The 15680-nt window shown below is 46.2% G+C and overlaps 1 protein-coding gene across 1 annotated transcript in view; it reads right to left on the reverse strand.

Moving 5' to 3' along the window:
• Nucleotides 1-15680, reverse strand: part of LOC138566800 (inositol-trisphosphate 3-kinase A-like) — a 796057-nt gene that overhangs the window by 266137 nt on the left and 514240 nt on the right. The window contains exon 3 of the mRNA XM_069644458.1: nt 57-1595. Coding sequence (XP_069500559.1) covers nt 57-1388 — 1332 coding nt within the window. The 5' untranslated portion in view covers nt 1389-1595. The remainder of the gene's footprint in view (nt 1-56; nt 1596-15680) is intronic.

Consider the following 15680-nt stretch of genomic DNA (forward strand, 5'->3'; position numbering starts at 1 on the left):
AAAAACCTCTCGAGCTGTTAAACCATAATACAAAATCAAATCAAAAGGGAGCTTACCCCTGCGCAGTCGTCGGGGCTCGCTCCAAGTGTCAGGTGGTGCCCGCTGTGCTCCAAGTCGCTGCCACCGAAATCGTCCTCAGACTCGTCAAAGGAAGAAGCCGAGGATAGTCCGGCCGAGGAGGAGCTGGACATCTTGCGGAGGAAGAAGGAGGGCACCGGAGAGCCACCGCAGCCGCTGTCCGAGCAAGGGGACTCCACCTCGCCCAACCCCTTGGGGTCTGGGCTGAGCTCCCCAGGATTTAGGCATGGGAACCCCCGATCCTCATCGGGGCCCCTACAAGGACTGGGCTCCCGGGTGACAATTAATCGCGGGATGGGGCCCGAGAAGTTCAGCCCCTTAGGAGTTCTGCGCTGCAGGATCTGCGAAGAAGGTTCCCCCTGGGTCAGATCCTCACACCAAATGACCACCTCTGGAGGGATGTCAGCAGCAAGAACGCTGCTGTTGGTCTGTTCCTGTGAGTGTGCACGGTCCTCCGCCGTTCTGCTCCGGTGGCCCCCTCGTGTGCTCTCCCGGGGCCCCACTCCCAAACGCTCTACAATGAAGCTCCTTCTCTTGTCCTGAGACACACCGATTAAGTTGTTGCTGCTTTCCTGCTCATCGAACGTCCTGCCCTGTGAAAGCCTCAGGATATTGCTGCTCTTCTCCAGTAATCTATGCGGCTCCGTAAATGTTGTGCCCTGGGAGAAGACAGTAAATCCAAAACCCTCACTGGTGGGCACTTCTTGCTCCCTCGTTGTCCGGACATGGGGGCACTGGGGCTCCCTGGTTTTCCCCACCTGGGAGGTCTCGTGTCCCTCTACGCTGCCATCGCCGACCTGTATGAACCTCATTTTATGGGTCACTGTCTCCAGACCTTCCAATGTTTGGCTCGTGTGTTGCTGCTGCGGTCTCTTGGTACTCTCTTCTGAACTCAATGGGTTACAACTGGTGCCCGCCTGGTCCATCCTCCTTTTTTCCTCCTCCCCGATCTCCTGATGCTCCGTTGGCTGTGGCTTCTCATGGCCCTCTTCCCTGCCCTGACCCTCCCCCGCCCTCAACTCCAACTCCCGATCATCTGCTCCCTGTTGTTTCCAGCCTATGGGCAGGCCACCGTTCAGCTCTTCCCATGTCCCATCATTACTCGGCGGCGGCGGCGGCACCAGTGGTGCTGGTGATGATATTTGCTTTAGGTCCCTTTGCTCTTCCTTTTGGCTCCCCCCGCCAGAAATCCGGCGAATTTTCATTCGGCTCCGTCTCTTCCTCTTGTGCGGTCTACTGCAGTCCAGGCACAGTGCTGAAGGCGACTTCTCCTCCCTTTTCTTCTCGTATCTGGTCGTGCTTTGACCCATGCCGGGAGCCGTAGCCGCGCCCCCAGGACGGTGACGTACTAGTTCAGTTGGGGCGGAGGGTGGGAGTCACCTGCAACACTCCCATGGCTCTGATTTCCAAATCCAAACTCTGGAGTCAGCTCTTTCGGTTGCAGCCACCACGCCTTCTTTCCACGGATCACCTGCCCCAAGACTTGCAGCGATCAAAGAGCATCAGGTTTCTTCTGTCTGGAAATGAAGACATACAAAAATAGTTAAAATATCGCCCAGCTACGATAAAAAACTAAATATTTGTCAGTCTCTCCTTTTTAGCATACTCCTATTTAAATGCGTTTTAAACAATGAAACATTAACACCACACGAAATGCTGAGACCGGAATGCATTTTGGGTAAGCACATGTTCTAATGCTCGTATCGTATTGCTTATCGGTAATCTGCACTACACTACACCTATTCCTATACTTGCTCGTCACAGTGCCAATTTATTGAAGGCCTTTTCACTAAATCCTCAAATATAAACAAGCACTGGCACAGCCAACAGTTTTAGCTTTTGTGTAGGTATACGATAGGTATTTAACAGGCACTGCGTGGCCATAAGAACTGTTGGCTTCCTCAATGGTTGTTTTTAACAGGACTTCAATGCAAGGAACACATATAAATGAAGTGGCTGAAGTCACATTTGATCGAGACATTTATATTACAGCAGTAGCCCATTTAGAGCAACAATTCCACCATTAACTCCTAGCAGACTGATTCCATATAACTCTGGCAGGCTTAAGTTTGATGTTACTGATTGAAAAAGCTATCTTGAAGAGATCCTAGCCGGATGTGTTTTGGGCGACGCAGGAAGTGGGTGTGAATGGGCACAAGGATATTAGCATGCAATGGATGGGTAAATAACCAAGCATCCACAAGCTGCGTGTCCTTCATGTCATCTCTAATTTTGTCTTATAGGTATGTTGGTTAAGCACCACCAAAAAAACAAAACGAAAAATGGCTAGTTATCCCCACACCACCCACAAGAGTAGAAAGATGGCCACCCTCACTCCTTACTTTCTGAGTCATACCCAAGCACACAGTAAAATCTGCCACCCAGGAAGGGCGGTGAGAGGCATCAGGACTGTGAGGAGGAAGAATAGAAGTAGGTACAACTGAGATTACTGGTAGGTAACAAGAGCATTAAAGCATATACCCTCTTCCCAGTCCTAAATTATTGAATACGCCCAAATGGAGCGATTGACCCATTGTGACGAAATGACTACTGCCATGCTGGAGTACAAGGCTGACTAGTGGCTAAAGCCCCTGCTCAAACCTCAAACTGCTACAAACCAAGATCCGAATAATAAAGGTAAAACAGGTACAGTTAAGAAATATAACTCCTTCCCCTTTTGTGGTAACATGGGCAGAGAGAAGGCTATATTTTCAAGAGGGGTGTTAATGTTATCCAGTAGCAACCAAAACAGCAACTGTGCAACTGTCCAAGATCAAGGGAATGTCCAGTGAAGGTACTCTAAAATATATACATTAATGAAACACACATCCTGCAGAAACTAACAAAAAAGCACTACAGAAAATCCACCCCTGAGGAAAAACACATAATATGCAAAAATAGAAGGATGCAGCATTCTGAGTGAAAAATTACAGGTGAAAAGCAAGTAAAGAACACAATACTCTTTAAAAGGATATGTTTGGCATAGCAATTTAAATCCCTCTTTGCACCCAGTCTCGTCTCTAGGCCCAAAACTAGATCAGGGGGGGCAGTTATGAGTCAATTCCTATCAGTGGTTCTTGATGGTTTGACAGCATCAAACCAGGCTTCTTGGTACTTTTCGTGTGGATCGACAAGGTTCCGGTACAGCAGTAGCATTGTTCTAAATGGGTAGTCGTGTCGAGCAGGGGCTGAAAAGGAACTCATGCAGTTCGAAAGTGATGCTTGAAGTACAGATTATGAGGGCCACCATGGTCGGTACGACTGCAAAGATCCTGGTGACTGGAAGCGCTGTTCTATGGGATCGGTTCGAAGACACGTTTGAGGAGCTGCGGTTTGTGATGGCCACTATGGTCAGTTCGACAGCAAAGATGCAGGATTGCTGTCAGTTTGATGCAGCATCCGATAGTCTGGGCTTGAGGATCTATCAGAGTCGGTTCAACTGGCGATGAAGATAAGCAGTAAAGATGCTGACAGGGTCGAGCGGCTGTTCGAAGGCGGCATATGCAACGACGAGCTTGTAGTTCGAGCGGAGACCGTGATACGCTCGGCTAGCACGTGCAGTTAATCTGTTAAGGTACAGCAGTCATGTTCTTTATGGGGAGCAGTGTCGAGCAGGGGTCAAACAGGAGCTTCTGCAGTTCAAAAGAGATGCTTAAAGTGCGGATCGTGAAGGCCACCAAGGTTCGTTCGATAGCTCTAGTCAGTGGTGAATAATCTGGAGGCTATTGACTAGAACTAACTGAACTGTGCATCCAAAAGAGCTGTAGTTCAAGCCAAGGCACCGATGCGCTCCGCTAGTGCACTGCTGCAGTAAACTGGTTTGGATATGCAGTTCAGTGGTCCATGGGGCAAATGACTGCCAAAGGCAGCTCCGTAGAATCCCGATGGTTGACATGCTCAGACTGGCTCGACTTATAGTTCAAATTGTTTCGATGGCTGTAATACAGGAATCCTGGATGCCTTAACTCTCAGGTTGTTCCAAGTCCCAAAGCAAGGCTCAAGGATAAGTTTTAGTCCTTGTTCTCAAGCTCCCCAACACAAGGGAGGCTGGCCCACAACTGCAGGTGTCCCTGAAAACAGCGAGGTTGTGGATACCTTTGTGACAGTCAGAGAGGCAGGTCTTGTCCCAGCAACAGTTGAACCTAAATGCGCCTTCGGGAGGTTAGGTGACAGAGCTTGCCTCTGCCTTGCACACTCAGTCTTCACCTTGCTGGCAGACGCCTTTGGAAAGATCACCTTCACGTTGTACTCATGGAACATCCGCGGTCATGCCCATCTATTTCACACGAAAAGACAGGATCTGGCCAATTACCAAATTAATATGCCTACAGGCGTCATGGATTAGTGACAGCTTCATTACACTGATGAACTCGGCGATACAGAGAACCAAAAGATGGCCATCTTCAGGTTTGCTCACACCTGATCAAAGCAGGAGCTAACTTAGAAATAATTGAATCATTAAACAAATGCTTGGGCACAAATAACCATAGTCCAACCATCACGTTTATGCCATCAAAGCTCCTATGAGAAAGAAGCATCATCTGAAAAGGTAATAATGGGGATACTGAACCTGTACTGGAACCCGGCAGCAATCTCTGATGAAGCTTTTATAGACAGTCTTCTCCGCCATAGACCGAGCTACTCAAAAATATCCTGAAATAGAAGTTATAGTATGTGGAGATCTAAACCTCCATCTGTTCGACCCAACCAGGCACATGCTCGAAGAAAACATGCTTCCACCACAAGTACTACGCTGGAATAAGGAAACAGAAACCTGTACCGGTCTGATACTCTAGACAAAAGAACAGGTCCCCCAGCCCCCACATTGGCCCGAGGCACGACGTCCACCATAATTGACTATACATACACCTCGAAGCGAATCAATGACAAAATCTGTAAAAACTGAAAACACCAAATTGCCAACCAGTGATCATTATATCATGACAAGGATCTGGATAAATCAAAGCACCTAGACTGAAAAAAAATCACCCTAACATTTATGGAAATTAACACTGGGATGACCAGGCTCAGAATAACTCAATGGCAAGCGGAACCTGCCAGAAATCTTCTCGGCCTCAAAACTTGAAGGACCAGAGAAAATGAATGATGAGTGGGTACTCTGTACATTCAGACAAGTAACAAAATCTACAGAAGTGTACATCTGATCCACACCCACGCCTACAACCCACAGGTTGCTGAAAAAAAAGAAAGAACTTCGGAAGAACCTAAAATATATAAAGCAGAACCAGCCAGACAAATATCTGATGAGACTGGAGAAACAACGCCACAAAAACTGGATGAAAACTACAAGGATGATGCTTCAACAATATGATGCAGAAAGGATGATGAAAACTCTAAAAAAAATCACAACACAAGAGATTTATGGAATCTCTTAAACCCACATGCTGCGTGACAAGATATGATGATCTCAGACGTAGCAGAGGCTAGCTGCAGGGACGTCATGTAGGGGTTGCCAGAGGTCGCAACTGCGATCTCTGACGTCTCCCCTGAGACCTCTAAAAAAATGGTTAAAAAAAACCCTTTTTTTAATGCAAACTCCTGGGCTGTGGCAAGCACCATGTGGCTCTTTACTTCTGGAGTGGCTGGTTTTCTTGTTCAGGCCCCTTAAAAAAAAAAAAAAAAAAAAGAAACTTTCAGCACTGTCCCTAAATAAGAAAGAATAGGAATTCCAATTAATGCGTCTTTCTGGAATTCTTTACAATACTTGCTAGACTCATTAAAGGTTTATTTCAGGCACACTTCGGGGAGTGAGTCACTGATTTAGTCTGTTCTTAAATGCCTCCACTCAGCCTTTCATCCATCCGAGGTCGATAAATGAGTACCAACACAGGTTGGGTGATATTGGGTGTTTATTTTTTCTATATAAAGTGCTTAAGCGTAAGTGCTATATAACAACATCATTATCATTTGGTCATAGACGTCTGCTTGCATTCACAGTAATTTGGCAATATGGGCCTATACACCCTGATCTTAACGATACATATGGTGATCCATTCTTATATGAAATGTACATCACATTATAGTGATCTTGTAACCATATTTTTGTACTGTACAATGCTATGTGATGCCACTTCCTGTTTTGTCGCCGGGTGAAAGGTCGTGTTCCATCGCTTCCTGCAATATCAATTCGGGGTGGGGTCAAATGACATCACTTCCTGTGAATCCATCATAGGTCAATGGTCATGTGATGTCACTTCCGCTACCCCTGGCATTTTGGTGAAATGTCGTCCCTGGCTAGTTGGACTGCACACTTCATGGAATTATACACACCAAGGTCTCATCTGAAGGAAAAGTCAGAGATAGATCCCAAAAACAAATGGGCCATAGCATGGGATAGCGATGACATGACAGTAATTCATAAATTGAATACATCAAGGGCTCCGGGACCCGATGGGCTATCTAATATCATCAAACGCAACCCATAGATCTGGACAGACATTTGAGGTAACATTTTCGAGCCAATTTCCCATACAAACACCATCCCAAGATCCTGGCAATTAGCGATCCTGATTCCCCATCTTTTTGATATTGATATTGATATTTTATTTCTATCACGCTCGTACAAAAGTGTTTCAGAGCGCGACAAGGCAAGGGAGGGGAACAGGGGAGAACAAAACAACAATCTTACTAGGCCCAGTGGCATTGAGAACGCGCAAGTGCATGGGAGAGTGGGAGGGGAAAGTGCATGGAAGGGGGGAGAAGTGGAGAGTGCGGAGCAAAGGAGAAAGAGATACATAATAATAAATAAATAATAAAGGCAACAAACCGTGGTAGTGCTGCGAGCAATTGGCAAGTGCTGGGTTTAAGGTAGCAGACACGGTAGGTCTGATAAGAGCAGGAAGAAAAAATGGGGGGCGACTGTATGGGTACAGATACAGACCACAGTGCAAGGGGTGGCCCAGAGGCAGTGCGGGAGGGTGGCAGGGTAAGCAGGTACCTGGGCCCAGAGGACAGTGGGTGACCAGGTGCACAGTGGCAAGAGAGAACAGATCAGCAGGGGAGAGGGGGAGCGAAGGCACAAGCAAAGAGGAACGTCTTGAGGTCCTTCCGGAACAGGAGATGGTTCTCCTCAAGTTTTAGAGTGGCAGGGAGTCTGTTCCAGCCGAAGAAAGATCTACCCCAAGCTAGTTTCTTTGAATAACGACCAAGCATGAGGGAGATAGCGGTAGAGGAGCGAAGAGCTCGAGAGGGGAGGTATTTGCGTAGGGATAGCTGAAGGTATTTTGGACTCAGGCCCCAGAAAGCCTTGTGGACAATGCAGAGGGTTTTGAATTTAATCCTTGCATACACTGGGAGCCAACGGAGAGATTTCAGAGCTGGAGAGATACAATCACAGGGCTTGATGCCAAGGACAAGTCTTGCAGTCCTGTTCTAGATTAGTTGCAGAGGGCAGAGAGTAGAGGCAAGTAGATTTAGAAGAACAAGTTACTTACCAACTGTAACGTTCTTTCAATTGGTTGTTCCTCCCACATAGTCCTCATCTTACATATATCCTTACCTTCAGCTTTGCTGCTTCTGAAAACATTTTCTCTCTCCACCTGAGGGCGCTCCACTCAAGGCTGCGGCGTCGATGTCCCTCGGCGGCATCAGTCGAGCGCCAACGTCATCCACTGTATAAATGCCTGGAGCGCGCCCGTTGGCCTCAGTTCTGTTTTTTCATATATTGTAGTCAATGGATTGAAGTTAATGGCGTGGCTCTTTTGACCCAAGCCCTAAAGGAATTTTGAGTGTAAACCACGTTAACTGTACTGTGGGATAGGCTGGGAGGGGCGATGAGGAATACATGAGAGGAACATCCAATCGAAAGAATGTTACAGTTGGTAAGTAACTTGTTCTTCGAATGGATTGTGTCCTCCCACGTATTCCTCATCTTAGACTCCCAAAGCAGTTTTGTATTGGAGGTGGGAGTACAGAAATATTAGTCATGCACAGAATGAAGTACTGATTTAGCAAAAACACCTCCTTGTGAAGAAGTCGAATCTACACCATAGTGTTTTATAAAAGTGTGTATGGATGACCATGTGGCTGCTGTGCAAATATCTTGTACTGGGACACCCCTTTGAAGTGCTGCTGAAGTCGCCATGCCCCTGGTTGAATGAGCCCTCAGCCCATCTGTAGGATCTTTCCCAGCCAATCTAGAACATTCAGTGATAGCCAAAATTATCCATCTAGATAATGCTTGCTTAGTCACTGCCAGTCCCAATTTACGGCCAGTGTATCCCACAAAAAGTTGGTCAAACTGACGTAATCTTGCCAATCTTGAAATATAGAAGCTGAGAGCCCTTCTAGGGTCTAATCTATGTAGCCTTTCCTCTTCCATACTTCCATGAGGAGGAGGGTAAAAATCAGGCATTGTTATTTTTTGTGACAGGTGAAAATCTGAGACAATTTTTGGCAAAAAAGAGGGTTGAACCCTAAGGACAACTTTATCTTTATAGGCCCGCTAGAAAGTGCCTGCAACTCACTTACCCTGCGGGCTTATGTAATTGCCACAGGAAGTATTGTTTTTAAAAGTAAGGAGCCTTAATGGGCAAGAATGTAAAGGTTCAAACGGGATACATGTGAGGAACTTTAATACTAAGTTTAAAGGGATGGTTCGCCCAAAATGTTTTATTTCAAAAATAGATAGGCAATATTAAAACAAATCGATTGGCAATTGTTTTTTCTCCAAATCCCTATGTAAAATTTTGAGCAAATCAAGCTCAAAGAAAGCACATGGGGGCATCCATTTTGTGAAATGGATGCCCGCCGCTGTGCTCGCTTTGGCTTTTGCAGCACTAATGAAGGAAAAGCCAGCCAGCTGTAGTAAACGAAAGCTACCACTAGGTGGCTTTTCCTTCATTGGTGCTGTACGCGGAGGACGGGGACCGTAGACTACAGGCAGAAAAGCTGCAGCTGCATCTCGGTAAGTGCTATTTTTTCTATAAAAATAAACACTAGCTGCAGTTTTTTTTCTAAGTTTTCCGGGCTGGAGGAGCCCGGAAAACTTAGAAATAAAACCGCAGCTTTAAACACATTGTATTTATGTTTGTGGTAGCTTTTGAAGCGACCGCAAACATAAATACAACGTTATTGTGTTTGAAAACGCTGCGGTTTTTCTTTCGAAGTTTCTCAGGCTCCTCCGGCTCGGAGGAGCCTAAGAAACTCGGAAAGAAAAAACGCAGCGTTTTCAAACACAACCGCGTTGTGTTTCTGCCTGCCGTGGCTATCACTTTGGGTCCCCGGTGACCCAAAGTGAAAGCCAAGGCAGGCAGAAACACAACACGGTTGTGTTTACATGCCGCAGTGTTTCTGTCTACAGCTGCCCTAGATGGGAGCCCTAGAGCTGCCTACAGCTCTAGGGCTCCCCCAGGGGGAGCCCTAGAGCCCCAAATGGGAAAGCAGATTTAGGCAGAAACACAATGCGGTTGTGTTTGAAAATGCTACAGTTTTTCTTTCTAAGTTTCTCAGGCTCGGAGGAGCACAATAACAATAACAATAATAACGTATTTATGTTTGCGGTCGCTTCAAAAGCGACCGCAAACATAAATACGTTTTTAAAGCTGCGGTTTTATTTCTAAGTTTTCCGGGCTCCTCCAGCCCGGAAAACTTAGGAAAAAAAACGCAGCTAGTGCTTATTTAAAAAAAAAAAAAATAGCACTTACCGAGATGCAGCTGCAGCTTTTCTGCCTGTAGTCTCCGGTCCGCGTCCTCCGAGTCCCGGCACCAATGAAGGAAAAGCCACCCAGTGGTAGCTTTTGTTTACTACAGCTGGCTGGCTTTTCCTTCATTCGTGCCGCAAAAGCAAAAGCCAGCACAGGCAGGCATCCATTTCACAAAATGGATGCGCCCATGTGCTTGCTTTTGCAAATTTTGAGCTTAAATTGCTCAAAATTTTACATAGGGACTTGGAAAAAAAAATGTCAATCGTTTTTTTAAAATATTGCCCATCTATTTTTGAAATAAAAATGTTTGGGCGAACCATCCCTTTAAGTCCCACACAGGTACTTGAAAAGGTATTGGAGGAAACACATTATTTAGACCTTTTAAGAATTTTGTTATCAAGGGTATCTTGAAGTAAGATTCTTCCTCTGAGGAGCCTTTGAAAATAGTGCTGCTAAATAACCCTTTATCGTGCCAACCTGGAGCCCCAGATTAGCCAAGTATAACAGAAAATACAATATTGTGGGAATATTACACTGAAATGGGTCCACATTATTATCTCTGCACCAGTTACTGAACTTGTTCCAACTACACAGGTATAGAGATTTAGTTGCTGGCTTTCTGGCCGTAAGCAAGATCTCCATTACGTCACCCGGAAGGTTCCAATCCTTGTATCTCAGCCTCTCAGAAGCCATGCGTGAAGGTTGAGTGTCTTGACCTCTGGATGGAGAATGTGACCTTCCTCTTGCGAAAGAAGATCCTCTCTTTTTGGCAGATGTATTGGAGGGCAAATGGACATGTCCAGAAGGTCTGGGTACCATGTTCTCCTGGCCCAATCTGGGGCAATTAGGATCATGGTTTTCCTTAACTTTCTCAACCTCCTGATTACTTGAGGGATCACAGGGACTAGAGGAAACGCATACAGGAGTGGAAATTCCCAGTCCACTACAAACTCGTCCCCTAGAGCTCCTCTCTGAGGCTATTCCCTTGAGCAGTACAGTTCGCACTTCCTGTTGACACTGGTGTCCTGACCACTGAGGGGGTACACGTGCCACAAGCAGGCTCCCACCAGAACCCTGAAGGCCCATGCAAAAGGGCTCCTGGAGCCAGTCCTAAGAAGGAAGGGCTGTTCAAACTAGGTCCCATTTAGGTAGATGGGCCTTTAAATCCAACATGGAAGAACCCACACAGTCTACTTCTAAGAACCAAGCTATGCAGTCTAGTGTTTTGGGTGTGGCAGGGCTGGAACTACTTTCCCTGGTTCTACTTAACCTGGGCTATATAAACCACACCCTGACTGCAGACCACGCTTTGTTTATTCTGCAACCAGCAGCGTGAGGCTCACTGTGTCCAGCTCCTGGTCTTCAGCATCTTCCTGTAATCCTGCAAGAACAAGATTATTCTGTTTTACCTGAGAAAACACCAACCAGCACTCAGCATCTCAACTGGGCCGCAATCTGTGTAAACCGAGAGAAGAAGAAACATCGCTCACCTGGGAGTACTAGCTTAAAGACTTCCCGCAAACCGCTACCACAGCTGCTGTTTGAACATTGCGACCTGCAATAACGAGAAAGGCAAAAACAATATTAGAACGCACGCTTCCAAAGCATCAAATTTCATCAGTCTTACCTGAATTCCATCGCGCTATGCCACTCTTCCATCCAGGGGGACCACAGCATCATCTGCAAAGGAAAAGAGACATATTCAGGTTCGCTTTCAACATTAAACAACCTTACCTAGAAAACGTGCCTCTCTATCCGGCACGCCAGTATCAAGACCTTTGCACCGGAAAAGAAGGAGATAAAGACATTAATGAATTCCCACCATAAACAGAACAAAGACTTACAATTAACAAACCTACCTGCCTACCAGCAGATTCGGGGTCACAGCAGGCCTGGGCCCAAGGAAGGCGAACTGCACCAGTGAAGCAACTCGGGCAGCTCGCCAACAAACGTCAAGCGCCCCTGCACAAGAAACGCAGGACGGATAGCTCACCCTACAAATAACTAAGGATAACTAAGGTGAGAAAAAGAACCCAGTGGGAAGGGAATCGGTCAGAGGGAGTTGGGAGATTCACCCATTAGAGACAGATATCACAAATCCTCCCTTCTGTAATTGCAGATTCATTATTCAGCACTGGGCAACTACGCATCCAGGGTTCCAGATCTCAGAGCCTTCCAGACGCCCCCCGTGGATATCAGGTGAGTGTAACAGAACACAAAGCCTTTAAACTTATCCACCTGGGCGTCATGGAGACATCTGAAATTGATCAGTTAGCCCAGCTTTTGGGACAATTATGCGCTGAGGTACACGCAGCCCGGCAGGAAACCAATGCCTTAAGATGAGAGTTAATAGTCACAAAAGACTGTACTGATGAACTAAGCAAACAGCTACTACAAACACAGGCGGGGCAGGCTCCATTGCCCAGATTCGCCCCATCCGTCGTTACACCATCATCAGTCAATCCAGTACAGGTAACGTTGCTGGGGGCAATACCCCTGGCACCACCAGAACGGTTTACTGGAGACCCCAAAAGGTATGCAACATTCATGAACCAGTGCCGCCTCCATTTTCTTTGTAGGCCTGGGGCTTTCCCAAACGACCAGGCAAGGGTGGCCTTCGTGTTATCATATTTGAGTGGAAGTGACGCAGACTGGTCGGTACCTTTAGTGAGCCGGTATGACCCATTACTGCAGAACTTCAGGGGGTTTCAACAGGAGATGGAAAAGTTATTTGCTCGACACTTGCATGGACAAGCTCTTGATAACAAACTCCTGTCCCTCCGCCAAGGGAATCAAGATTTGCTGACTTATATTGCCACCTTTAATAGACTGGTTAGAGAAGCGGGATGGCCAGAAAATAAAAACCATGTTGTTTCATCGGGGCCTACGAGGAGATCTGAAGGATGTCCTTGCTCAAGTGGTAGACCCACCTAAAGGCTGTGCAGAGTTTATCAACCTGGTAGTTCAGTTGGAGCACAGATTACAGGATCGAAGAACAGACCGAAGTAGACACGAAAACCGTGCCAGGTATGTACATTCATGTGATAATGTTCAACGCCCATCAGAAAATTCCACAGAACCCATGCAGATTGGAAGAGTACGACTCCCTTTAACCAAGGGTGAAAGAGTCAAGAGGAGACAGCTACAGTTATGCCTATACTGTGGTAAATCGGGTCACTACCTCAAAGAATGCCCAGTGAAACCTCCAAGGAAGGTGGTAGGCGCTACAGAGAAAGAAGATAGAAAGGAATCGGAAAACTATCAAGCATAGAGGTCTGCTTGTCGAGCGAGAAGGATGAGTCACAGACCTCACATTTCGCCCTACCAGTAACCTTGATCAATCACCAACAGTCACGGATGCATGCCATAGAGGCATATATAGACAACGGAGCAGTTGGTAATTACATACATCGAGATCTGGCAACAGAAATGGGACTTCCCTTATGCACAAGACCAACAACTGAAAAGGTAACTACTGTTGACGGTACAGAAATTGCTTAGGGACCAGTAACCCAATGCACAACAGAATTAACCCTACTTGTATGGACATCAAGAAGCAATCGCGTTTGACCTCATCAAAGCTCCTCAGTTCCGGTTGATCTTAGGGATGCCATGGTTAGTAACTCACAATCCCCACATAGACTGGTGTGTAAAGAGACTGACCTTTTTCGACAAATGCGCCCACGCTTGCTACCCGAAATCTATACCACAGTCAAACCTGAAATCTGTTCAAGGAATAGCATCGGGGATCGCGGAACCAATGGACACCTTACCAAAAGAATATCAGGATTATCAAGATGTTTTTCAGAAGGAACAAGCTAACATATTACCGCCACATAGGCCCTATGACTGTCAGATCGACCTAATACCTGGCGCACACGTTCCTTGTGGTCGAATTTATGCACTTACGGAAACCGAAAATCTCCACTTGAAGTCCTATCTGTATCAATACCTGGCTAATGGGTTTATCCGCCCGTCAGTCACCGGCAGCCTATCCCTTATTCTTCGTACCCACGAAGGAAGGAGATTTGAGGACTTGCATCGATTACTGCGCACTTATTCAAATCACAGTAAAAACCGCTACCCTTTGCCCCTTATCCGAAACTGCTGGACCAAGTCAAGGATGCCCGAATCTACACCAAACTAGACCTCAGAGGAGCATACCACCTTGTACGTGTTATGAAAGGGGGTGAATGGAAAACCGCGTTTCGCACCAAGTATGGCCTGTACGAATATCAGGTAATGCCTTTCGGGCTGTGCAACGCTCCCGCAGCATTCCAATACTTTATGAATGATGTATTACGGGAAATAATCGATGTCTGTGCCCTGGTCTATATTGACGACATCCTGGTGTATTCCCCCTCTGAAAGAGATCATGTGGAACATGTTTTCTCAGTCCTTGAAAAACTCCGCCAGCACAAACTGTACGCTAAACTCGAGAAATGCTCCTTCCATGTCACCGAAGTTGAGTTCCTCGGTTTTGTTCCCTCGCCAAAGGGAGTTGAGATGGATTTACACAAAGTAGGTCCCATCCTTAATTGGCCATCACCTTCTTCACTTAAAGGAACCCAAAGCATGCTCGGCTTTGCAAATTGTTATTGCCGATTTATTCCAGATTTCTCACGGATAGTCCACCCAATCACATCGTTACTGAGAAAAAAAACAACAAAAAATTCCAATAGACTGAAGAGGCGGAACAGGCCTTTCATGAACTCAAGAAAAGATTCAGCCCTGCGCCGATTTTACGACATTCTCGCCCTGATCTCCCCTACGTAGTGGAAACTGATGCTTCCAGCGTAGCTATGGGAGTAGTCCTCTCTCAAAGAGATCCAGAGACAGGCCAATTACACCCCGTGGCCTTTTGGTCACATAAATTCTCACCACCAGAACTTAACTATGCAATTACAGACAAAGAATTGTTGGCAATAAAATCAGCCTTCAAAGCCTGGCGGCAGTATCTATTAGTTGCCAGACATACCATCAAAGTAATCACACATCACCGAAACCTTCAATACCTAAAGTCAGCAAATGTCCAATCTTCACGACAGTTGCAGTGGGCTCTATTCTTTGCAGAATACGATTACGTAATAACATACCGACCGGGAGTTCGGAATGGGAAGGCCGATGCCTTGTCTCATATGGGTGTTAAAGAGAAAACAAACAGTACCCTGGTCCCTGTTGCCATCATCCCAAGTGATAAACTACTGGGACTCACCGCCACATTGACTCTGAGTGAACTTCAAGATAAGATTGAAACCTTAATGAACCCCGAGATCTTGCAGAAATGGAATTCCCAAAAGGAACATTACACGGTTCTGGATGGATTACCCTTCTTCAGGGAACAACTATATCTACCAAGTAAAGATCTGCAAGAATTGGTTATGTCTGGTTATCACGATTCCCTGATCGAAGGCCATTCCGGAATTGCTAAGACTCTAGCCAACGTTCAACAGAATTATTGGTGGCCAACCTGGCGTAAGGACATACATTGATTTGTTCCATCCTGTGGAATATGCGCACAGAATAAATCACAAAAACAGAAAGCAGCTGGCCTCCTACAACCACTGGATATTCCACCGGCTCCCTGGCATACTCTTTCTCTTGATTTTATCACGGACTTACCTCCGTGTCAAGGTTTTAATACCATTCTAGTGGTTGTAGACCTGTTCTCTAAAATGGCACATTTCATTCCATTCAAAGGACTTCCTAACACTACCAGTCTGGCAAAAGCATTTCTTGAACAGATTATAAAACTGCATGGTTTCCCTTCAGTCCTAATCTCAGATCGTGGAAGCCAATTTGTATCCAACTTCTGGAGGAAATGTTGTACCATGGCAAAAATCGATGTTCGATTATCCACTAGCCATCACCCCCAAACGGATGGACAAACAGAAAGAACAAACCAGACATTAGAACAGTATCTCCGTTGCATGCTGC

This window comes from Ambystoma mexicanum, chromosome 2p (genome assembly GCF_040938575.1).
Source record: "Ambystoma mexicanum isolate Mex_15411 chromosome 2p, UKY_AmexF1_1, whole genome shotgun sequence".
Classification (NCBI taxonomy): domain Eukaryota; kingdom Metazoa; phylum Chordata; class Amphibia; order Caudata; family Ambystomatidae; genus Ambystoma; species Ambystoma mexicanum.